This window comes from Danaus plexippus, chromosome 5 (assembly GCF_018135715.1).
Source record: "Danaus plexippus chromosome 5, MEX_DaPlex, whole genome shotgun sequence".
Taxonomy (NCBI): Eukaryota; Metazoa; Arthropoda; class Insecta; order Lepidoptera; family Nymphalidae; genus Danaus; species Danaus plexippus.
In genome coordinates, this window is record NC_083539.1 from 7,664,501 (window position 1) to 7,691,874 (window position 27,374).

At 28.8% G+C, this 27,374-nt stretch overlaps 1 protein-coding gene, 1 long non-coding RNA gene and 1 other non-coding gene across 3 annotated transcripts; all 3 read left to right on the top strand.

The window, feature by feature from the left end:
* The first annotated feature begins 1,334 nt into the window (after nucleotides 1–1,334).
* On the top strand, nucleotides 1,335–1,405 carry Trnag-gcc (transfer RNA glycine (anticodon GCC)). The gene has a single exon. It is a non-coding gene; the product is annotated as a tRNA-Gly (tRNA).
* Nucleotides 1,406–7,857: 6,452 nt separating this feature from the next.
* LOC116769346 (uncharacterized) lies at nucleotides 7,858–11,433 on the top strand. The gene is made up of 3 exons (XR_004353456.2): nucleotides 7,858–9,847; nucleotides 10,002–10,137; nucleotides 11,179–11,433. It is a non-coding gene; the product is annotated as an uncharacterized LOC116769346 (long non-coding RNA).
* A 1,691-nt stretch (nucleotides 11,434–13,124) lies between these two features.
* LOC116769075 (uncharacterized) lies at nucleotides 13,125–15,198 on the top strand. The gene is made up of 3 exons (XM_061529430.1): nucleotides 13,125–13,643; nucleotides 13,760–13,922; nucleotides 14,430–15,198. The coding sequence occupies exons 1-3, from the start codon at nucleotides 13,368–13,370 to the stop codon at nucleotides 14,723–14,725; spliced, it is 735 nt and encodes a 244-aa protein (XP_061385414.1). The 5' UTR covers nucleotides 13,125–13,367; the 3' UTR covers nucleotides 14,726–15,198.
* Nucleotides 15,199–27,374: the final 12,176 nt, after the last annotated feature.

Consider the following 27,374-nt stretch of genomic DNA (forward strand, 5'->3'; position numbering starts at 1 on the left):
GTAGTAGGTATATTCAAAAAATATTAGTTGCATTTAAAAATCATAATAGCGCCGGAAACATAAGTCTGCGTTTTGTACACTTGTGTCAAGGTTAAAATTATATTCAGTATGAAGTATCGCATCACAGATGACGTCACTGGCTGTTGGTTAGCACATTCATTTTATAAACACCACATTTCAATTTTTCTCTGCACACAATATCAAATACAACTTGGACGAAGTCGCTGATAAAAACCAGTATTTAAATATTACGTGGTTATTGGCTTATATTATTATGTATGACGTCATTATGAATTCATTTATTTTTAATAAAATATTTTGTATTTATAGCTACATTTAGTTCAAAACGCTTTTAAGTCCAACATTTATAGCTTCGTCATAAAACTTATGTAGTGTAGGTATATCTTGGGCACACTATTTATTGCCACCCTTAAGGCCTTTAAGTTTCGAGACAAGACTGCAGAAACCATCTCCTGTCGTAGCTCTTGCGTTGAATAATTAATGTCTTTATATATCTATCGGTTGCCTTGTAATAATTTATATGTACGAGATAACATTAAATATATACATTCTCAAATAATGACACTTATAATGTTATCAGGCTAAATTGAAAAAGGACTAAGAAAAATAGTATGAGTCCTACAATTTTTTTTTCCCGAGAATCCCTCATTATCAGAGACCTGGGTTTTTTGGGTCACAGTACCTGAGGCCATTTACCAACTGTGAATAGCTGAAAGTACGTTTCCAGTGGATATAAATCACGTTATCTTGGAAACTCGTGTCGAAAACTTGCTTTTCATTACTCTTTATTCTCAAGGAACGGCATAAAATGTTATTTATACGGGCACATTAGATTCTTAACGTCTACAGCAGAATTTACATCAGAAGACTAGCGACAAATATTTGCTTACGTCTTTGGTTTTAGTTTGCTCCAAGAATACATTTGTAATTCATGTTCGAAGAAAATGTACAAGTAATAAATTTTGTTACATAAATTTTTGTGTATGTTTTTGAGGACAAAATTTCTGATTTATATTATATACGTAGATTTTCTTGCATATGATGTATTCATGCCGATGGGCTTAGCTTATACCTTTTCTTATTTTGAATACAATTGTCTCTAGAGGTACGTCTCTTACAGTAGTCTCAGTTTCTAAACAATAATCATATATTTGTTTATTTCATAAATTTAATATTTTTATTGTAAACAGAACATGTTAGTAGAACAAGGATATTAAAAAATAAGAATTATATTCGTATTGTGTAAATAAGGTCACAGTTCAGTAATTACAGATTAATATTAAATGTAACAAAAATCTGGGATGGTTGATATAGCATCGGTGGTTCAGTGGTAGAATGCTCGCCTGCCACGCGGGCGGCCCGGGTTCGATTCCCGGCCGATGCATGTTTTTTTTAGCTATATTAAGCAAGAAAAAAAATTATATAATATAGTGACAAATATAATTCAATAATCTTTAGAATTTATCACAATTTTTTACTTAACAAATATGATTGAATGTCAACAGTATGTAAAGTCTAATTGCGTATCATTTTATAGTTTTTAGTGACTACAAGAAGTTAAATTATGGGATCTAAGGTAGTCTTACTTGGTAATAGAGTCTCCATAGCAATCTCCGAATCACCTAGACCTAGACTTTATATGAATCCAGGAAGAATGCTTTAAATTTATTCTCTTGAAAATGTTATCCAGTATCGGATTTGTTTCGAGCTGTCCACTCTCATAGATGTTGCTTTTTAGAATTCAGTAGTTCCTTACATCATTCACAATATATATGTATGTAATGTTGTCTTTATGTCAATTCATAGAATATCATTATATATTGAAAAAGTAATATTTAAATAAAACAAAATTAAAAAGACAGTTTATAATTAAGCCACCTTATATACAAATTAATAGAAGGTAACATTCTTTTACTAGTTAAAAAAAAAAAAAACTAAAAGGAACATTGGTCTTATCTCAAATGTATCCTTTTACAGCGTTTTCATAGAGTAAGAGGTATGATGAAATTGATATTGAAATTCTACAGAAATTCATATGTTATGCTTCAATAGATAAAATATTACGGAATGTATTTAGGTTGAAAACTATTTGGAAATAAGTAAAGTCGTGTACAAAGAATGGAAGGTGGAATTTTAGATAAGTAAAAAGTGTTATGATAAAAATATTTCTTTAACTATAATGAGTGCATATAAATAAATATAATATGAGATCTAAGATTTTCGCGAGTTTTATTCATTTAAATGAAACTAGTATTATTCGGATATACTACGCGGATTTTATTATTTAAAAACTACATAATGCCGACGTTTCCTGACACCTCGTCTCACGGTTGCTGCAAAGTAACCGAAATTAACCGAAATATTATTTGGTTGTGTAAGTATGTGTCTCGAGAAGCCATGAATAATTTCATGTCTGTGTGTTGAAAAAGATCTTGGTTTTCTGTGTCTATTGTAAAAAATATCATTGAAGTTAAACTTCTTACGTGACTTCCAACAAGGTTGCGTTAAACGTTAAACGGAGAGAGAAAGAAATGCACAAATGTAGAAAGTAGGAGAGAGAAAGAGAGTGAGTCGGTAGATTCCAAGCACATGCGCATGGTGTTGATGAAATTAGTAATACATACTTGTTGTTATATATTAATATTAATAATTAGCTATTTATAATGTCCATATTTTTGTTATTTTGATTAAATACACATGTACTTTAATAGGGAAGTATTTGATTTTCTAATTCAGTGGATAACAATTGTTTACAATCACGAATTTTCACTTCTTCCGCTCGGATTGACTTCACACACTATTTTTTTTTCTTGCATAATTCTTCATTATGTTATATAATTATTAGAGGATAAAAATATTGTCTGAAATAAGACTTAATAAGGCAGAAGGAAGCTGTATGCTGTAGTTGATATGCAAATTATGATAATGGGGACTAATTAATACGCAGGTTTGATTCTTTAGTTTTGGAACTTGGAGCACAGTTCAGAATATAAATAGAGTTCGATGATTTTGCAACGGTTACAACTATTTGATACATCAGTATTCGCTAAGTATAATGAGACTTGTTCATTACAAGCCTGAGAAGCTCAATCTTGCTTATCTTCTATAGTATAAACTCGTAACAACTTTTTTTAAAATAGTTTAAAGTTCTGTTTGACTTTTAGGGAATTTTTCCCAAATGTTTATCAATTAATAGATCGTCTGTGAATAATGGCGTTCTTCTAAGCATTCAAATAAAAAATATCTAAAAATGGTATCCAGTGTTGTTGCTGTTTTGAAAAAAACTTGCAAATAATTAAATAGTTTTTGTATAATGTTGAACTAAAATGTAACAATTAAAAATGTAGCCAGATTTGCAATGCTGTGTGAATGAATTGCCTGAATGATTTTATGAAAAAACGTCGACGGCTGTATCACGTAGCGAGCATAAAATTTTCGGTGACGTCCGTTGATTGTCAAAATGTATTATTTATTTTTTTTCTAAAATAAAACCGTGTTTTGACGCAGATTATGAATTTTATTACGTATTCTCAAAATTCACATAACTCTATATTTTTATGCCCTGTTTATATAAGATCAGATCTCCATAAAGATTAGTTGCAGACAAATGACATTTCCATAGTCTGTTATTAAGATGAGAAATTCGTTCTAAAGTGTTTCCTACGTACAATCGAGTTAGACCTTGTACACAACAATGTAAAGACGATCAGTCATGTCTGTCTATTGTAAAGCCTTTACGTTTGTGCATATATGTACTAGTTGCAATCGTAGTACAAGGGAATAATCTCATTGAACGTTGGTTTTTATACAGAGTTCATTTTCCTAAAGGAAACTAAAAGAAAGAAAAGGTTTTTAAATTAGATTCAAATGTAAGTAGAATCGAACGATTAAACTCATTCAATTATCTCTATTATCTTATAACGGGAAATAAACACAGCTTGTATGTAATCTAACAATAGATAGAGCTCCTCTCATGTTATTACAGATAATGACTTCTTTGAGCGCTCTCGAAATAAACGGATTATTTGTTTTCACTAGAACAACTTTTGCAAGATAATCATAAGTAATTGGTAATTAAAATTGAGGTACAGTTAGGGTACTATTTAATAAAGTAGATACTTCTTTAAGATTAAGTAGTTTAGAATTTACGACATAGTCGTGTTCAGTTGGATCGTGACCCCTGTCTTGTTTTATGTTTGTTTATATTTATGGTGTTTAATTAAAGCCGCAAGTTTGACAACAATGTCCCTTGCAAACTATATACAATAAGAACGTAATAAACAATTCAACAATGTTATTTGAATTATGTAATTAACGTAGCGGAAGTTTAAAAGTATATTGTTGAAAAATATAAATAACATAATTTTTTAATTCTAACAATAATATCTATGTTTGGCACAAGAGATTGCAAGACAACAAACGTCATATTTGTAGGAGTAATATTGGAATCAGGTCACGCAGAAAATCTATAGAAACCGGAATATTGCTACAGACTTTCATTTTATTCAGAATTATATAAAAATAACATTATAATATTTGTTATGAGAGATATTAAATACTATTTCCGTAGAGAAATCATAATCTTGGATTTTCATATGAGTATGGATATGCACTAAAAGCTTGCAATCTGATGCTGGCAGAGGTAGTTTTGTCGAATGCTTATCCGTAAGATCAAATCTACATTAGCTGATAACAGCTGTAGCAGGTGATATGCAGGATCCGCGAATAAGGAATATACTTACATTAAAATTTTAATACACAAATTGAAACTTCTTGTCTGGGATTCTTAGTTGTTACATTATTTGAATTATAAATAAAAATTTTATCGACAGGAACATATTTTTATGTACGTAAGATTAAAATGTCATAACTACTAAGACATTTGCTTCCATACAAGATGAATATACTGTTGATTTAGGTTGATTTTATTTTATTTTAAGAACATAAATTGAAAATTCTGAAGGTAATTATAATTTAATACTAGTCTAAAGTTACGTGACTGTTAAAGGAGACGAGAGCAAATTGGTTGGCAATTGGCTGGGAGCGAAATACGTTAGTCTTTTAGAAAATGTTTATATAATTTTAACGACTATTGTACTTAAGTTAGAATATATGAATCAATAAATTAACTTCATATTAAAAAAAAAACCGTTAGTTGAAAATGAAATTGAATAAAAAAATAATCTGGATGTAATCTTTACACGTTACTAACAAAGCATGTGTAACGTTTATGTGACGTATGCTATTTCAATATTGAATCCACGGTACAATATTTTCGATACTTTCATAACGTGAAAGCTATTCGTGAAAGGAATTTGACGTCGCATCGACATTCGACGGTTTTCAGATTGCTTACTACAAACCTTCGTCCTTATACTACATACTAGGGTTTTTCACGTTAACATTTATAAATCCTTTCACATCAGTATAAACATATGTTTTTGAATAGAAAACGGGATACGCTTCGTGTGTCGTGTGACGAGACAAACTTGTGTTTAGTGCAGGGGCGTTCCAAACGTGTTTGTATTTATTACAATGTCTTTCGTGCTTGTTTTACAAAAAAATATGTAATATAAATTAAAAAATATTAATATGTCGTTAGGTATGGCAGAATACAGTGTATTACGTTAATGAAAAGTGCTTTGAAGTTAAGACAAGATAAGGAGAGAATTTTTTATGAATCTGTTGTAACAAAGATTTATATCAATTTTTTTTTAATAAGCAAAACGGAGCATTAAAATTATAATTAAGATGATGTATTCCTTACCTAAACTGTTTCAACAGAGAGCTAGATAGCTTTTAGATTATTAACAGCATCTTTTGTTCCACAAAGTTATCTTAGCTGACTTGGCTTAATTAAAATCAAACTACTTTACCTCTATCACACTACTCAGAGAACACTCCATATTTAAAAAACACATAACCATTTTTATTAATTGCAAAATGTTTTTTTTTCTCTAGTCTTTTTTTCACATACGAACATGAAAATGTTATAAGTTCCACCAATATATATATATTTGATTGTAACCGCCCTGACACCCGTCAATAAATGCTTTATTAAGTTACAAGTCGTCATAATCAGGTAATTACTTTATTGAGTAACCTTATTTCTTAGTTGTAGTCTATTTTATTAAATAAACGGATCTAAACCAATAAATATATTAGAAACCTTCTAGTGAGAAGATTTAAGTATAGACATAATTATATTAACAAATAAATATCTTTTCAACTTAATCCTGGATTTAACGTTTAACGTGCTGATATAAGGAAGTCAATTTAGTGATAGTCGGCAATAAGTTTACCACAAGTTTTAAATGGCCAATCACATACGGAACTGGAAACGATCTGTTTGTAGTGCGAAGTTGTGGTCACCTGTTTTAAAGTACATGGTTGTTTCCATGTAAATTTTTATTATTAACGATCAATTTGCCCGACAAATTATATACCTTCAAGTTTCTTGAACATTCGATGTAATGAAAGATAAGATGTTAAACGTAGGAGATGTTTATAGTTTAAGCTCGTAAATAGCTCCGGAGGTAGATTCGATAAAAAAACCTGTCATTTGTCGACGTATGTTGGTCTAAAAAGTTTATAAAAATATCTGTCCCTCTTGGTTTCATAACAAAAAAATCATTTTATTTCCTATAGTTTTTATCAAAGCCGTTGAGTGAATCATTTAATTAATCAATTCAATTTTACGTTTCAGCAACCATTGTTATTGCTTTCCGCACAAGTCAATTCAAATTAATGGCTTACTTCGATCATTTCGTATTCAATTTTATTCGTTTTTGTATTTTTATTTGAATAAAATACAAAATATGTACATTTTAATTCAACTTATTGTGGAATTTATTAATTATTTTATTTTCTAAAAGTCTTTTTAGGTTGATATTTTCGAAATAAGACAAAGAATTAGATTCGTCTCTAAACAATTCGTGTTTATTTAATTAGTTTGTCAAAGCGTGTTACGACATCTTAGTGTATTTTAAGTGCAAGGCTTGAAGCACTTTCGGATTGAAAGGGGTGGCCATTTATTGGCTATACATTAATATGAAAGGTTTATTATTGATTGCTATTTCATGAAAAGAAAAGAAAGGAATATTAATTACCAACTTACATCATCAGAGAATTACTATTGAAATTATTAAATTCTAGTTTATATGTTGATATTGTGAATTCATGAAGACTAAAGTAAGTAAGTTAATCGTAAAGTCAGCTCCAAATATTCAATAAATTAAGATCGCTTAATAGAAAATATCTACAATTTAAAGCGATTCTTCTGCCGAGCGACTGTTTTCATTTCTACTCAGATTCCACTCAGAGGCTTGCTGTAATGCGACATGAGATAGAAGGAAGAATTTTTTTTTTAGCCAATGTTATAAAAGTAACATCCTAAAAATTACGAATTCTGTTAATAATATTATTAATTATAATTATATCATTATCGCTATTTTTGAATATAAAAACGTTTTATTTTTTCGGGCACAATTCCATCATAAAAGCGAAGCGATATCGAGCTATTTATTTATTTGCTGTGGCAGAAACCACAGCTTCATCCAAGTGAGTTATGCGATGTGATTGTGTAAGTTATACGCCAACATTTTAATATCTACAGAAGTGCTGCATTGAGTCATAAGTCCTGCTTTTAGAACAGAGTTTTAGAATCGATTTTGTATTTAAAAACAACAACTTGAATTGATTTATACAATAAGGTTTTGCAGGATTTGTAAAAAATTTTCAATTTCGTTTCTTCTATACGTTTTTAGTTTTTTAGTCATTTTTCTTTATTAATCCAGATTAATTAATTTCCAGAAATTCAATTACAAAATAATAATAGTTTATTGCGTGTTTTGAAATTTTTTTTTTATGTAAATGTTGTCAAAATATTTACGGTAGATATAATACTATTCAAACTAAAATAATAGCTAGTATATTCCTTTGATATCATAAAAGGCGAGTAAAACTTGTGCGCACAAAAACTGATAGATTAAGATATAAAAAAAATATATATTTGGTATTAAAACACTAAAATTGTGCAATCAAAAATACTTAAAATAGCCAATCAATCAATCTAGAATCTGAGGAAAATAAAAAAATAAAAAATTCGTTTATTTTTCCTTATCGTTAGGTTGCCAGTAACAAAAACTAATCGACAACTGACTAACATGGACACTTAATATGTTTTTTTCTAATTAATGAACAAATAGCATAATATTTATTTATATTTGCATGGAAAATTATAACAAGTAGCTACAGAGCATTTCTTTCAAAATTTCAGTCAAATATCCCCTGTTGTTAGTATATATTTTAACTGTATTCATATATTTAATAATAAATTCTTCTATCGTACATCAAAAATTGGTTCGGAAAACTTTACCGAACTATAGAAATCCGAAATAGATCCGAGTTCCATCTTTCGCATTCTAGACATTTAAATTCAGACCATGACACAGAATTCATTAGTCGAGATTCATCTTATACGAGGATATTTCCAGGAATTACTGTGACTGAATTATTATATTATTAATGGGTTATATAAATATTGTTATTTTGAAAATTGATTTTAATCAAAAATAGAATAAAGGTATGCCAAAGGATCGTTAATTGATAATATGAATCGCCATAGCAACGATGTTATATTTTATTTCCGTAAGGTCCTTTTTCGGGCGTAAAAGTATTCGCTTAGGAAAAAATTTTAAAGCCAAAATTAAAAAACTTTTTGTTGCAGCGCATTAAACTTTTTAAGAATTTGGGTAAATGTATGTCCGGAATAAAGCATTTAAAATGTATGGAATTTTTTTGATTGAGTTATTTTCTGGACAGGTGAAAAACGATCATTGAAAATGCTTGTGAGTAAAGTTAAACGTAATTTGGATATTTTGAATATTCATAAAAATCGAAATTATTATAATTACACATAGAATATTCGTTAAGTGTATAAATAATTGATTTAAGGTATTAATAGTGATTTAGTTTGTGAGGCTTTTGTTTAGAGATAATAGCATCGAAAGAAAAACATTAATATATTCACTTTACTACGAGTTTTGAATTATCTTATATAGAAGTGAGTCTTGTTATGCTTGAACTGAAGTGTTTTGAAGAAGTAATTAACTATGTATTGGAATAACAAATTATACGAGAAGACAATGGAAATAGTTCAAAGGAATCTATTAAGATCCTGTCATAGATTTTTTATTTTTTTTCATAAAAATATTTTACTATGACACTCTGATACTTAATATTGAGGACCTGTTATATGATCTATATCACTAGGAAACCTCGGAAGTGTATTTTTAACAACAATTTCACTTATTGAAATATGAATAAGGAAAAGGTTTTTTAAGGTTTTTCAATTTGAATTTTATTTTTCGTTAAGGGTTTTATTTATTTATTTTTTAAATATGATTTGAATACCGAGTGGCACTTTTATGCATAAACTGAATTTCATATTTCTGTGACATTAAAAATTCACGGGTATTTTTATTGTATTTCTTAGCACACCATAAAGAGGCATTATATTAGAGAAAGATTATTGTTATTAAAGAAATAAAGATGTCAAATTAAACTAATTGTAAATTTTAATCAAACTATATGATCTGCGGAGAACCGAGAAATGGGGGATTGTAAACAAAGGATTTAGAAATATCACAACATTTGAAATAACATAAATACTTACAAAGATACTTAAGAAAATGAACGTGTGTTCTAAACAAACAGTTCCTAGGAGTTCAGATACACGAAGACCGAGGAAAACAAATAGAGAATTCTTTTCAGTAAAAACAAACCTTAAAATGAACACAAAATTAAGTGAATAATTCAAATAAAAGTAAGTCGTTCAGATATATCAAGTTTATATAAAAATTGTGATACACATCTCCGTGTTCACGTTTCTAATAGATTTGCTATAACAAGTTCATATTTACAGTGTTTACACACATATCAAACCGTTCAAAATTTTCTACAACGAATTACTATTCCAGGTCAACATTTCAAATATCTCTACACCACGTCACCTCTAACAAAGAATGTATTTCAATGTATTAAATCAAGTGTATTTTGGCCATATTCAAAACGAACGTAATTGGTAATTCAATTCAAGATTAAAAAAAGATCAAGGTAACTTTTTAATTATGGATTGAATTAAAATAAAATCGGAATTCATTATTCGCAAGTATTATGTTCCGAGCGTTGTTTTTGCATTTTAGGGATGAATGAGAAAAGCCTGGTCGAGATTATTGATGACCAGCCGTCAGCAAAGATTCTTTGGCGCTTAAGAATTCTTTTACAGAAGCCTTAAGACTTCTTCTTTTAGTTTTCTTGTTTACTTTTATTTTGCGAAGTTCTTTATACTTGTGATTTACTTTGGAGAAAGTTTAAGTATTATGCTGACTCGAGTGTACGGAACGAGTTGTAAACTTAACTCGAGACTTACTAAATATAGTTTATCTCGACATACACTGACCTTTTTAATTTAACATAAGTTTTATTAAAAACATTGTTTATAAACAGAAAATTTCTCTAGAATTTCCGTTCTTTTTGAAAACATCTCATGATCTATTGATTTTGAAAACATTGTCTTCTAACCTGGCGAGCGATGTTTATTTTGTCAGCAACTGTATGTTGATCTCAGCTATTAAACAAGTCTACGCGCTTTCCTAAATTAGAGCCAATCAATCTATGACAAAATTAAACTAATTTAAATTAATTTTTATTCAAATTACAATGACGGACATACAATTCATTAAAAGCTTAGTGGGTTAAAGTTAAAATTGGCACCGAGATAGTTTTAATAACAGTAGAAAGATTTATCGTAATCTCATCAAGTCAACAATATCATTAATTGAAGTTGATTTTATGTTAAAATCACTTTTTGCACAAATAGATTTAATTATAAGAAAATTAAATATGGGACTTAAAGTGTTGAAGAATTTAACATTTCATTAATTTAGAATTTTTTTTTTGTAATACTTTTAAGGATTATAAAATAATATTTATTATTCATAACATATTTGATCTTAAATTGTTTCATTAGTTTGAGTAAAATTACTGTAATCTTGTTTTTGTTTTTCAAACGCTATATCACATGCCAATTGTTATATTTATGGACATTTATTACTGTCAAAGGAATTGTTGGTAATTTTTCTTTTTTTTTTTCAGATTAGATGTCAAGCTGAACTTTGAAGTTGTAAATAATGTATTACTCCAGCGAGTGAAAATAGTTGTTAAAAATATATACGTATAAAACCATGAAGAGAATTCAATACGTCTTGCTTATGCTACGAGGTTAATCGATACAGACATTGCCATCAGTTTAAATTCACACTAGTTTGTTCCTAAATGTATGCCTCGGAAGTGAAAATACCAGGTAACTTATTTAACATTCAATTATTAAAATTCATACAATCGAAATGACATAGGATTATTATTTATTCAAAATTAATCCAACTATAAATGATTTTTAAACCGCCGTAATTACGTAGTTAATTTTTTTCTATATTCTATATGATAAGTATTTACATCTTTTTCTTTAAGTGAAAAGGCATCACGATTATGTAAAAATAGAAGGCAATACGTTGAACATTCTAAGCCAAGGAATGGTTTTAAAGATACAAATGTTGGATAGAACATCTAGGGAGCAATTTATTCCGTATGATACATTTAGGTCACGTAGCCAACCAATGGCATGTTGAAAATAAAAGGACAAATAAAATATTCTTACAAAATATTCGACATCTCTTTATCTATATAGGCATTAGCATTACCAATAGATTAATATGTCTAAAATATGTTATGTAATTTTAGTTATAGCGTTGATTTACTTCAAAAAATATTAGTTGAAATACAATGGAAAGAAGCAGTTAATGTAAATAAGTCTTGAAATACTTTTTGTTAAGATTATCTTTCATCTCAGTTTCCCCTTTAATGTTAAAATTGATTGAGTTCGAAAGTATGGTAGCTTGCAGTTAAGAATATATTCAAACAAAAGGAATAAATGCAATCTTTCATATTTTTTATATATGTATCGTGATGATGCTGTGGTCTTTCATAGTTTGTGCTTTAAGCCCAGGAATATTGAGAAATTTTTCTTTTTCACTCTTATTGTAATGAAAATGTAGATAAAGGTCCGATTTAGATTACCTACTCTTTAAACTTAACATCAATTAAATCATAAATAATAGTAATTTTTCCACACTACATAATATATAGAGTTCAAAAATAAAATTTATATATAAGAGCATCAAATCAATAAGGAATTCAACAAAAGACTTTTGATTAGAGTCATTGGGTCTTGAAATTGATTTAATCTTGGTAATAATTACAACAGAGACAATCTCTTAATTTAAATCACTCAATATTTTCCACGGGAGAGTCCTAGCCGCAGCCTATAGCCTATAGCTTTACTTAAATTATCAAGTCCTTTGTTCGAACGAAAGAGGCTTTGCTTAACAAAGAGAATGTGATATTATTATATAAGCTCCTTGTATCAAAGTTTTCTGTGCTTGTGAAGGTAACTATAGCCACTTTATTAACATTATTATTCTATCATATATAATCGACAGGTAAGCAATTAATTATTATTTCATTTATGATATTTTAAAGTATTTTCAAAGTGTATTTATTATAGTCATGTAATCTTTTTCTTGGATTATTGTTTAGTATCTTTTCATACCTTTATTATCTGTCATAATATTTCTGATTTTATTTATTTTTGTTGTTTTTATTTTAAATAGGTTTATTATAACCGCAATATATATGTAACATCACTTCTACCGTCTAAATATTTTTTGTTTTATGAGAATAATGAAATTAAAGAAAATGGAAGAAATTTTATAGAAATATTACCGCATACAAAAATCATATGAGTCTCGTTTACTGTTTAGAGAAACACTGCAAGAGGCTGCATATTTGCCGCATAAGTTCAAGAAACTTAGGATTTTTTGAAAGCTCGTTTGATATTTTTGATTGCTTATCATATCACTTTGTGTATCTGTGTGAGTATGTATGTGCTCAGCGTGTATTAAGACCTGTATATATATATATATATATATATATATATATATATATATATATATATATAGCTGTATGTATATACAATATTTTAAGAGACAAAATAACTGATAAACTACGTAATAATATAATCTGCTTGGATCGTGCTTGATTAACATCATGAAATAGGTTACAAAACATTACTATTATATCCATAATAAAGTGTACGTGAGATCAAATTGTAACAATGGAATGTTTTAATAAAACAAAGGGCTACTTCGAACTTATTTAACGTCATTATTGAAGTAACTATTCAGTGCAGACGGCATTTCGTAATACAAAATCAATTGAACAAAATAATGTTACTCTTCGAATTAATATCTAAGATAATTATCGTTGTTATATCTGTACTTCCAATGAAATTATGTAATGAAACCTTAAGGAGAACTGCACCAGTACCAAGTGTGGAGGTAATTGTAAAAGATGAGAGACTTCTCAGGGCAATTTGTCCTCACTTTAAAAATGTAGGTGAAATAAATCTGGACGGAATGGTGGGCTTGTGGCGGCCTGTTTATTACCAAGTGTCTTATAACGTGCCTTGCCATGATATGCTCATAAGAAAAGTTACTTCCAAGGTGAGTAAACGAGAAAAAATTCATGGATATAATAAATTTGTATCCTATTAATATGACTTGGTTAAATGTATAAGGATATGGATTTGATTTTTCTTTCAATCAGCAATATTTTTCAGGAGAAAAATCAAAACAATGAAAAGTATGGGGATTTTAATGGAACAGTCATATGGGATGATTGCAATCTTGAAATTAAAACGAGCGATTCTTCTCGGAAACATTTTTTGCAAGGATGCCATAAAGGTTTAGGTGTTCTTGAGAATATAGCCGTCGAGCTAACAGGTTTCTTCATTTTTCTTTATTAATTAAAAAAATTAGCTCATAAAAAAATACCTCACTTACCTTCTTACGAATTTTTTTTATAACACGCACATAATTGAAATTTAAAACACAAACAAAAGTTATAATAAAATTGTACAGATGTTAAAGGATTGATAAAAAATCATAAAAAATTATTATGCTGTCGTTGAAAGCATATATATTTTTTTGGCTTCCCGTATGATAGTTTTTGTGACCGTTAAATCAAAAAATTTTAGATAACACACCTCTGTTATACGACAGCGTCATAAAATCGCACTAAAACCGGTGTCCTATAAATTTTATAGTTGAATCAAAGCCAATCTAAAAATGTGTTAAAGTTTTATAACCATTTTAATGTTCGAAAACCAACAGTGCAAAAATCTTACTTATAATCAATTAAGCAGTTAGTTACTCTTACTAAATAATAGTTGTTTTATTAGATTCACATCTCTGAACTTTGAGAGTATGTACTTAAAATAATTCTTATGTAATTCCACAATCAAAAAATGTTTATAGATAAAACTCCTACCCTTATCGATGAGACTGCAGACCAGTGGCTTGTGATGGAAAATTTGCTCCTCATGAAAGATTGTGTGTCTGGGAAAATTGTTATCTTCTCCAGAAATTCTTATCAGCCCAAACTACATGAGGTGAAGAAAGCTATCAGAGGATTTGGTACCAATGGCGATGGTGATTGGGCATGCCGCGAAACTAAGCGAACAGGAGAACCTCAAGCTTTTGATGGTGAATATGAGTCTGATAGTGATGTCATATTTTTTGAATGAATATTTTCTACTTTTCTATATATTTCAATAAGATATAGCTCGAAATTTGTTGTGTCACTATAGTATATTTTTTGAAAAAGTGTCTATAATATTATTGAAAAAAAATTGTCAAAGATAAAATAAAAATACTAAAAATTTCGTAATCTTTCTGTCACCTTATGCAAATTTAATATAACCGTTGCTTCTAATGTGGCCCAAGATTTTTATTTTGATAACTATGTGTGGTAAGAAGGTCTCGTCTTGATTGTTTCTGACTATGCAGCGTTGGTGGTTAAGAAAATTGTACGTTTGGGAATAAAATGCAGGAGAGTTGTTGTTTTGTTATAGCGATAATTACTGTTCCTCCAATCTTTGTACAATTATTACTGGAGCATAAAACTTGTTTCTTGTTTTGCGTTCGTGTATGTTTTTATTCATCAAATATTTTTTTAAACTATGAAGACATATGAGATGAAAAAATTAATTAATTGTTTTTACTTTTCGAAACAATTATTAATCCGCTTTTCGATGTCTTACTTCAACATGTCTGTATAAAACTCTGCGGTATTTTTTAACTAACATTTTGAATATATGCAACAAAGTGGTTATAATTATCGTTAAAATTATATTAGAATAAAAATATGTCTTTGTTAATAAGAACAAAATATCGCTTTGTGATTCTTGAACTAATAAATCTAATTACCTCAAGGTTTAAGCTATTAAAATACTTTTACCTTTAATGAACAAAAAATTTTAACGACTTTCATTAAAAGTTAGTTACAATTAACTGAAAGCTTCCACAAACTTCTGACGAGAACCGTTTATAAAGGTTAGTTAGAAGAAATAGATTAGTTGTCGACATAAAAACTCTATTGAACGTTAAACTTAGTTACACAACTTGAAAAAGAACTTTATTACGTCTATAACAAATAAAAGATTGATAATAATTTAACAGAATTTGGAATTTTGGTAGTAATGATGTTTTTTGTATTAAAAATATTCACTAATAAAAACGAAAGTTTTGGATTTAGCAACATCATATTTCGATTGGTTTAGGTTCTGAACTAGCACCTATTATAAGTACGTTCTATATCTGTCAGACATTGTCTCCCTTTCACTACGATACAAATAAAACAAGAGAACGTAGATACCACAGCCTAAAAACATTTTATTATTAGAGTGAGAGAAGAGAACTGAAAAAGTATCAGCAATAAACGAAAAATTATAATGAAGTATTCTCAATAAAATGTGTGTGTTTATATATAACACACCCCATTGTTCTTTGATTTTAAAATTTATTATTATTTTACTAGGGTTGTTTTTACTTTGAACTTATCGAAAGAGTTATGTATAATCCTTAATTATTGTTTTTAAAATTCAACTACTTCTTAAAGAACACGAAATTGTATGATTTCTTATATTAGGTTTATTAGGAAATTTATTCTCATTTTATTTTTATCATTACGAAATTTGCTTACAGAATTATTGGTATTTTTTTGTTCATAAATATCCTATTCAGGTAATAAGTACGTTGTTTTCCCTTTGAATATTTATGTAATAACGACTACCTTCGGCCTTACTTATGAAAAAATAACAACGCTCCGTTACCTCATAATATAACACAATGAGACATAAATATTGAAGATTAAAAAAAAAAAACTTTCTCTAGAAATAACTAAAATTTAATACTAGTCTAATAGCCTGAAAATCATTTAAAGCTCTCAAATAAAATAAGACTTCTAAATAAATTTCTACCACATCATTAAAGTGTATACATTGATCAACAAATCTATATTAAACGGCAAATTTGTTATTCAACAATATCACACATCCCATGTGCGCTTAAAATTTACATAAAAATATCGCGGTAAGAGATTAGAGCGTCGGAATATTTATGCTATTCGTTTGACGTTGAGAACAAACAAACCTTAATCGTTAAATAAAACAAAAACAAATTAGTTGTTCAAGCAAAGCGAAGGAACGTTAAAAAACAGACGTTGATGTTGTTGAAAGTAACTTCAGACTGTCAGCGTAATAATATGTTGCTTCCATTATTTCAATTTCTAAGGTGTATACAATTTTTTAGTCCAGAATTTACTTTACTTAGAGCTGACTAGATTAGAGGAGAAAACTATTGAAACAGGTGTAGTTTGTTAAACTATATTGAAAGCGCCACTGAAGCCATCCAACATCCAACTTGCTTGAAACGTTCGGGAAGTGTACTAAATCTACTTAGCTTAGAGGAAACACGCTGCCTTAAATCTTGTCAATCTTGTGAGTCTATGGTCTCAGGGAATTAATTTTAATGTTTAACACTAAAAGCAACTTAAAATATATCATATTATAATAAGGGACATAGAAGTAACTAAATGTATAACAAAACTGATTCCTACTTTTGTAATGAACAAAAATAATCTGAACAAGTTAATTTTGGCAGAGAAACATCTTGTCATTAATGCTGACAATATCAAATTTAGCAAAACTGTATCAACAACGAATCTTTGCATTTAAATTGCATTATTTAGTAGTCACGTATTCGAATTAGTTATTCAGCGGTAATAGTGTTGAGAAGTAGACTAGAAGGAATTGTGTTTATTAAAAAAATTATAAACTAATAATATATTTCTTCTAATAAATTTTGATGACATTTTTCTTTATTGTAAGAAAAAGTTCTAAGGCATATAGTGTAGAGAATTTTGCATATACAGGGATATCGTAGCGAATACCTTTTATTTACGTAATTACTAATTATGGATGGTTAAAATTATTAGGTCTCACTTGAATAGCCTGTGCAATGGCAGTTGCAACAAGTATTATTGGTTGGTATAAATAGAGGCAAGGGTATAGATTAAAAACTTTCTCACGTGACGTCAGTTTCGCTGACGGAACTCTTTTTAAAAACAATGAGGTTGTTCTAAGTCCGACAGATATATATTTATTTAACATCTTAATCTTTCAATATAATTTCCTTGTCCCAGAGGCCTAAATGTCTATTTTAGAAGAAAGTTCTGGTTATAAGACCTAAAAACGGAAACATGTTCATGTAGAAGCAAATAAATTACATGAATCGTTAAAAAAATTTACTATTACAAGCATTAAAAATATATCAAACTTTCTCCTAATTTTGTGAACTTCCAAAAACTTCGCATAATGCCCAAAATGTACATTTATGAAATACTCAACTAATTAAGGAAAAATTACGTACATTTTATCATTCGCTAAAAATGCCTGTTTTAAAATGTTTATTTGATAAAAAAAAATACCTGTACATTTAGCAATAAGTTTAATGACTGAAATAACTGCTCTGTGATAGCCGTAGAGCATTCCTGTTAAATGGCTTTCACAAAGTATATTTGTTCAAACGTTTGCGAATTTCTCACATTTAGGTCACGTAGACCGTCGACGTCTTGATAATATATATCTTCAATATTTTAAGAAACAGCTTCTTCACAATGGCTTACAGTATAGATTTGGAAAGCGATGTATCGGATGAGACTTTAAATCGATTGTTTCTTCAAAAAACCTTATCAATAAAACGATAAATTCACTCAGTTATTTTTTAAATTTTTGCTATATTAATGTGATAATGATAGAAATAAAAAGAATAAAATATTCCAATAGTATATTTTAAAGTTTTAAATCTTATTGCTATCACAAAATTTTTCATAACTCTTCGTAGTTGGACTAACAGATATTACTTCCTTCGCGTCACTCGAAGCCGTCATGGTTAAAACAAACACACGTATAATATTTTTAATTGATATTAATTATTTATATAACTTCTTAAATTTCATATGAATTTGTTTCGTTAATTTCGTACAGGATAGTAACAAACGTGAATACATAATAAAAAAATATATTTTTAAATGCCATTTTTTTCCACGCTTATAATATTAGCTTAAACTGCATTAACCTATGTCTGTTTGTAAGCTACGCTTTTGGAATCAATTTTGACCCTCGTTGAATGGTCAGATTTCATTTAAACTTGGCAGACTTATCGAAAGCCAATGGCACTACAATAATTTAATAATTTAATTCCACTATCCTTATTAGGTTCTTCAGGATTAGATGACATTTTCCCGTATCCTTTACGTGAGACCAAGAGATATAGTCCAAGCGTGTGGTATTGCGCATGCATACTTTTCCGGTTCGAGCACTGGATTAAATTCACGCTTCTGCAGTTAGCCGAACTAAAAAAATACAAAATAAATAATAGTTTAAAAAAAAACAAAAAAAACATGCTTTCATGAATAAAGCGAACTAAAAAGAAAATATTTTTTTAAACAATTAATATTTTGGACCAAAGTGTAAAATAAATTATCAATTTAAGAAAGCACCCCAGGCTTTTTTACATAAAATAATTTCTTTTATTTATCACTGTTATACATAATTTGAACTATTTAAAAAAAAAAATCTTCTCTTCAGTTCGGTTTATGCATAAAGGAGTGGTTTTCAGTTTATTTAAACCATAATTTATTTCATTACAGTACAGTTTATATTTCCGTAGGAAAATTCAAAATATCCTTGAAAGTCCTGAATAAATAAATTTTACGTGAGTCTTTTGAGTTGGTCGTTTTATTATTGGTTTATTCTCCGTCCGCTACACAAACAACCTGACAAGATGAAAGTTATCGCTCGAACAAGTCGTTGCATGTTTGAGATGAGAATACATAAAAACTGTATGGGATAATTAATGTTGAACAAGAGGTATGCACCCCTTATTCTTTTGGTGGTGTAAATGGACATGATGGTAAATAAAAATGGGAAAAAGTTTTAGAAACATGATGCGAATGTTTGTTAACATCGACACTTGATTACAGTATTACAGTCCGAATCGTTTTAATATTATAAAGTGTATATATTTATTTACAAAACGAATAATAAAAGCCAAGCCAGCCACACCGTGAACGTAACACTAAATGTTACAATGGAATATTGATTTCGTATAAGTTATTTAAATAATAGATTTGGATTTAAAATATACCTCTAGATATAAATTAAAACAAACGCAAGTAAAGCTAAAGTGATATCAGTCGAATAATAACAAGAAAATTAATAATAATAATAATAATGGCATTCAAATAAATTAATGAAATTTATATAAATAGGTAATATGATAAAAAATATTCGAAAAGGTTACGATATATTTCAATGTAATCATAAAAAAAAAATTAACATTTCTGTATCAATATTTATAAGATAAAACAGCATTCTTATTAGCCCAGAAGTTTGCCAGATATTTAAACTATAAAAAGTACTTTAAATACTGTATAGTTCAACAAATCATAAATGAAAATATTATAGTAAACCTTCAAAATTCTGATAAAAGAATTAATTTATACATATTTTTGGGATAGATATTGAAAAATGTGGAGTAACTATTTGAAATACTGGATTTTATATATTTCAAACCCTTGCACTAACCTAACAACGTTTATTTTGTAATAGCAAGCGTTTGCAGCTCCAAAAACATATCGAGTTCGCAGACATTTCTATAAAACTACACATCGAAAATGGATTTGTATGTATTCGACGTTTTCCGATTCACATCGTTTTTATACGTCGCAAATATTTTACAATGAGTACGAGTTTTGACTCAGATATTTGACTTACGGTATTTATTCATATCTCTACTGTCTTTATACTATAACTAGGCTAGATTTATTTATTCATAATGTTGTAAATATTGTCTTAATAATTTAGTTTATATTAAAATCTTTCGTAATAATGATGATGTAATATTGTTTCGGAAAAAAAAACAATGTTCCATCTATTGAGACTTATAAAACGACATAATCATATTAAATTATTGCATAAGCTCGTGTAAAGTGATCGCTCCAGTTAAATACTATATCAAGGGCTTAAAAAAGATACGATTTATTAATAAAATATGTGGATGTTGAGAGTAAAGAAAAAAATTAAGTTGTATAAATATACACCTCAAAAATGAGAGCACTCAGTTAACGTTGAAAACTATTGAAGAAAATTTCCTCCACTTTTATCTTTAGTTTATGTTTAGCTTTAAGATATTCTAGTCTGCATAGAGAAATCTCCCGCACAGAATAACATCCAACTTCATGGGGTTATGGTTATTTTTATGATTTTGGCAATATCCCCTTACCTTAGTCTGTATATTTTGCATTGTTTGGAAGGCAAATCTTTTTGTACTCACATGAGGATAATCTTCTTGTTCAAATAATTCAATTTAACATTATATATATATTTTTAAAGGAAATTTAGGTTTCATAAAAAAAATATATGTATAAATTTAACACGTCCATAATTTAAATAATACGTGAAGTAGCAGAGTAAGATAATATGTCTTTACATGTCTCATTTCGATCTCTGTCGTTAGTTTCTAGATAGTTTTATTATAAGGACAAACACAGGATATAAGACTGTGTAAATCTAGTAAAAGATTAATGTTTATGCATAAAAATAATTGTTAATCATCTCAATAATATATTGAATATTGCTTTTTGCATAAGATTGTATGACTGTAGCGTAATCAAACATTAAACGCAAATCCCTTATAATGTTTTTTGTACAGAGATTTATAGTTATAGATTCGGTAAGTGTAAAAATATAATTTGTTATAAATGAAAGAGCTCTATAAATAGGACTATTATAAACGGATTACTCAATTGACTAATACATACGCTTAAGCTGTAAGAGAGTAGTCCCGCACGTTGTTCTTCTTGAAATCATATATTTAGATTAGTATCGTTGGTCATCAATCAATCTTGTCTCAGATGAGTGTATATAAACTATTCAGACGAAGAGGATTAAGATTCCTGATCACATGCTCAGGATATTAATAAATAACCAGAGACGAGACGAACAAAAGGCTCCGTGACATGGTAACGTTAATGAGAATTTTGTGATTGTGAATGATGACCTCGCTAATTTCTATGTACTCATTCGTTACGTCGATAACTATTGGAAACTGCTGGCTCTGCGGAAATATCAGGTATCGCTCCAACCCCAATTAATTCTTAGCGTACTACATTCGATATTGGGCAAACCCTGTGCTGCTGAACCAGGTCGGATGACAACCAACCTAAATGAATACCATCAGCTCTCTGCATAAAATAATAATAATAATAATATAATAATAAAGCCCTTTATTCAGATCAACTTAACCTAATATAATATTCCTATACAATACAAACTTACTTAATCTAATATTTCTAATCTAATATTTGCTTCTTGTTTATCCTCTGTAGATCTGTTTGCCAATCGGCATAGGCCTCCTCCAACTGCTCTCTGCATAATACATACATATATTTGGGTTTCGTTATAAATAAATTGTATATTTCATCATTATTTCAACTTCATACTGAATAAGTTATTATAAAACTGTTGTTTTTTATGTCCCCCGATCGTGATCAACGTAAGTAATTCTAATTAGTTAGAAGGTGTTATATTATTGTAAGGTACCAAATTCATTTCTTCCAAGAGATATCTGGTAGTGAATTTCAAATATATACATTTTCTTGCACAAATAGACATACAATCCCTGCTGAGTAACGTTCGATACTAAATACATTAAAAATTCCAATGACTACTGCAACATCTTTTACTGTAAATCACTATATATTTACTGATTTTATAAAAACATTAAAAAAAAAACTTTTTTTATCAACGTAACAAATAATGGCTATTAAAACTGTCACAATAATAAAAAATTCTCTTTGTGAATCAGTAGCACTCTTAATGATACATGAAATTTAGTAACTACTATATGGATTTTTATTTATTGCAAACTATTGGGAGTAGGTTCAAGCGAGATTAAAATATCCTATGGGAATGTTTCTTTCGGGGTGTAAAGTATTTTGTATAAGAAAAACGCTTTATAACTTTCAGAGGAACTTTGAGATAACAGATTGATATCTACTTTTCTACACTACTTTTGAACATTTTATTTCATAGACAGCTATATGTAAGTACAAGATTTACTCAAATTCAAATTCCACAAATCCAATTTCAGTTTTTGTGACAGAAATAGAATGCTGACGAAATACAGCGAGGAAGCAACCACAACATATAAAATAATATGTTAGTTTACTTCAATTTATAAAAAACTTAAAACATTATAAATTATGATAATATTTTTAGGAATTTAGTTATAATTTATTAAAGCAATTAGTGTATTTTAAGATAGTTTAAAACTTTTACACATTTTTTTTATTTTATTTTTTTACATTACTTGCTTAGCGAACTTTATTTGGAGAAGAACATTCTTTTAAATACATATATTCGAAAATTTCAAAACTAATAATCTTATGTACATTTGTTTATGGTAATGGTTATAAATAAATAACCAATTAAATAACAAATTATTCAAAGCCTGTTTATATTTATTTGAATTACCATATGAGACGAAACCTCTCAGCATTCAACCGATTCCGTGCGGGTGCCGGGTCCATCGCGTTGCCGGGAGAGGAGCTTCAACAGTGCTTGGGACTTGCGACCCAGGTGTAGGTTTAAGGGGCCCCTATCTAACGCGCGTTAAACGCTCACCTGAACCGTCCAAGCTCTTCTCTCTACCTAATATTATATAATAAGTTTCAGAGGACGGTTGAGAATAATTGAGTGATTTACAATTTATAAGGTATATGATGAGAATAATGTTGATTTTTGTAATATATTTTAGTATATTTTCTTTAGAATAATATAATAGTTTCTTTAATGAACTAATGATATTAACTGGATTAGTTAAATTAATTAGTTTTGAAGTGCCTGCAGCTGATGATGCTTCTCATTAATCAAATAACACGTATTTGATTATATTACTCAGATAGGCGTTTAATATATTATTTTTATAGACTATTTTGTCTGGACATAAATAACAGGAATCAAAAATCATCAACATCATCATCAACCTATCGCAGCGCACTGCTGCGCAAAAGTCACTTCTCACATGGAGAAGGTTAGAGCATTAATCACCACGCTTGCTCAAGACGGGTTGGCGATTTCAATCTTATAATTTGAAATTATAAGACCAGGTTTCCCCACGATGTTTTCATTAAGCGTCTGTCAATCAAAAATTACGTCATGCAATCAAATTGGTATTTAAATAAAAAATATGATAAATTATGATATAAGTGAAACCGCTGAAATAAACTAGTTTGACATAAACTTAAAATATTCTATTATTGCATTTGAAATTTAAAATCTAGTTATTCAAAGCGATGTTGTTATTGAAACCAATATTTTATGAAAGCATTGAAACGATCGTTATCGGATTTAACGTTCTGCACTAAAATGATACGGAATTTGTTCGTATACAAATTGAAAACAGAATATTTCATAGTAAATAGAGAATAAATTAATTGTTTTTCTTTTGTATATTTTTTAAAATATAATTGTTTTCTTTAAACAAAGGTTTTATTATATCATAATCATCAGACTGTCTGAGCCCATTGCTGAGCAAAGGCCGCTTCTGACATGGAGAAAGTTAGGGCATGAATCACCACGCTTGCTCAAGGCGGATTGGTGATTTCAAACATATAATTTGAAATTATAAGTCCAGATTTCCTCAAAAAGTTTTCCTTCACCGTCTGTCAGTAGTGTCTAAATACTCTTAGAAATTATTGTCAACTTACTAGTTAAAATATGTAACGCTTAAATCACCGACTTAAATGAGGACACAGTGGCTCAATTGTTAAGTGACGGGGACGGTATTCAGAAAGGCGCAGGTTTTCAAATTTAACCTGTCAATTAATGAATTACTTATAATTTTTTTATTTTAATGATTCTGTAGAATAAAATTGCTGAAATAGTATATAATATTAATTAAGTTCTTCAAATAATGTTTCACTGTACACTTTACCGTTAATAATAGTAAAGTTGTAAACAGTAAACGTGTATACATTGATAACATTTTGGTCTTATGCTGTATCAAAATCTGAAAAAAAAATTTTGTACCTAAACTTTTAAACTCATTCATATTTTCACTTTAAATATTTTTATGGACATATATTTATTTTAAAATTTATCCCCCAGAGGTGAAACATATGCAATAATTAAAAATACTCTTTGTGAATCAGTAGTACTCTTAATTATACATGAAATTTAGAAACTACTATATGGATTTTTATTTATTGCAAAGTATTGGGAGTAGTTTCCTACACTGCTTTTGAAGATTTTATTTCATAGACAGCTATATGTAAGTACAAGATTTACTCAAATTCAAATTCCACAAATTCAATTTATTTTTTATTTTTGATAGACAAAAAAATTTGCAGGAAATGGAATGTAGTTTAATTTTGAATGAATATCAGTGTTGATAAACTAATTGGGCAACTGGGTCAATTAATTATCTGCTTGTGTCAATGGTTTGAATAACGACTTAAGAGGGACCTTCTATTGTTTTAGGACCTCCGTTGTGGTGGGTCTGAAGTTAATAAACTACCGACTCAGTTACTTTGAACCTATGTTCCAATAAATTAATTTTGAATTAATCCTCACCGAAAACAATTTTTGTTATTTGGAAAAAACATTTGTATGTATTTAGTATGAATATGAATGATGTAAATGTATTAAAAATATAAGTGCTATTATATTAATACGATTTTTAATTAGGTTTTACAATTATCGTTCCTATTATAAATTTTAAAACATTTTCTGATGTCAACATGATCTGCAGTAATAAAGAAACCGAATTGATGTTATTAAGCGAAACGACCAGAGGAGTTTTTTGTGAGATAAAAATGTCTGGCTATCCTCGTTGTGTCCGTACGAAAAGGCGATCAAAATAGTAAGGGAAGGAATTAAGACATCCGGTCGTGGAGCAAAGGATTTTATCCCGGGAGATAAAAATAGCAATTAGATGTTGCTCATACTAAAAGATGACTTAGGATTTACTTCTTTAAGAGATGGACTGGTCTAAATACAACAAAGTTTAAATGTTAATTAATTATCTTTAAAATAATAGGTTGATAAAGCAAAACAAATACTTAAGCGTTGAAAAAACGACAATTAAAAAAAAATAAGGATACAAAGTGATCTTATTTAAAGTAAAATAAGATTTCCAAATAGTCAACAAAATACAACGTGGATATGATGTTACTTCAGTGATAGATAAGCGAGATGTTAGTTACGAGGGAGTGACGGAGGCATACTTTTGTGATAAAAGTAATAAAACAACCTCATAAGCTTATCAAAATGCCTTTCTGGACAAGATAGTTTAGTGGCTTTAATCACCATGTTCAATTTCAAGAATGGTCTTTTCAGCAAGACTCAGCTCGAGGTATTAAGGGGTGATTCATCTAAGCTAGCAAATACACTCATAAGGAACGTTCCTGACCTCATCAGAGCTTAAGACTTGCGGTCATCTAGTCTTGATCTTAAAGACAGCATACTGATTTATGGTCCGTTTTAGAGAGGAGAGCTTGATCTAATGCCATGAAAAACAATAAAATGACTCAACGAAACTATCATCGATAGTGACTTAAACAGAAGCCAGGACTCAAATTTGTAACATACATTTTTTTCAAAGTCTATATGGTAACAAGACACAAGTTCTTTTCCTTAGATAAAAAGGCCAACAAAAGTGAAAAAAAATAAGTTTTACATCAATCTTTGACATTCAACTATTTATTCGAGGTCCTCCTAACAATTTTCTATTTAGTTTAAAAGGCGATACATTGTTGTCAACAACGTATTGCACTACATAAAATTTTGGTTACATTTTATATATCTGAACAACTGTTGTGTTTGGCTCAACAAAATAAAATGTAATTTTATAGATGTAGATAACCGTGTTTTCTTAATTTCTCATATAAAACTTGTCAGACAAATGTAGCTCTGGACTTGCAATAACATAAACTTTAAGAACGCATGTAAAACCATGAAAGCTCTTGGTTTGAATTAAACCAAATTCCCTTTATTATCTTATAATTAATCATTGAATTACTAATTAAAATATATTTGATAGAAAAATTATTACTTTTCTTTCCTATTCCTTTAAATTGTAAGTTTAAATAATATTGTCTTATTAAGTATAAAATGTGGGCATTATAACACATTACACAGACTGGTTTAATCATCGTAAATCGAGAGGAACCATTACATGAGTTTTATGAGCCTTCAACACTTCAATTCGCTCCGAAATTATGTACCTACCCTTACAAAATGAATGATTCAGTAAAGAGGACAGGATGAGAAGATATCACCTCAGCTTTATTGGATTTTAATGATATGAGTTTACCAAATGTTTGCTTTAATATGTAAAGAATTTAAACAATAATAATAAAGATAGTATCCGCTAACAAAGACCCCATACACATAAATGATGCTCTTAGTGTCTTGCTTCAAAACGGAATCGGATTCTTTACGACATTATAATAGTTATTTGATTTGTTACAAAGTTTTATAAATTATAAAAAAAACATAAATTCAAATTTTATTCCTTTCAAAGAACAAAAACAGTAACCACCTTCTTGGGTTAGATATTTTATTTTATTAGGTATTTTCCGTCTCATCTAATCATATGACAAAAACTAATTTAGATGTATAGAAAAGTCTATTTTGGGTTGGAAATTATTTAATATCTAACTATCTTAAAGTTTGAAACGAAGCTGTGTGCATATAAGAGTTTTATCAAGTTCACGCTGAATATTAACAAACATTAAACACAGTAACGTCATTGTTTCAGAGTTAGTAG

Coding starts and splice junctions, on each gene's coding strand:
- LOC116769075 (XM_061529430.1), top strand. CDS start 13,368: ATGTTACTCTTCGAATTAATATCTAAGATAATTATCGTTGTTATATCT. Junction 13,644..13,759: donor TAAGAAAAGTTACTTCCAAG/GTGAGTAAACGA, acceptor AATATTTTTCAG/GAGAAAAATCAAAACAATGA. Junction 13,923..14,429: donor TATAGCCGTCGAGCTAACAG/GTTTCTTCATTT, acceptor TAATTCTTATGT/AATTCCACAATCAAAAAATG.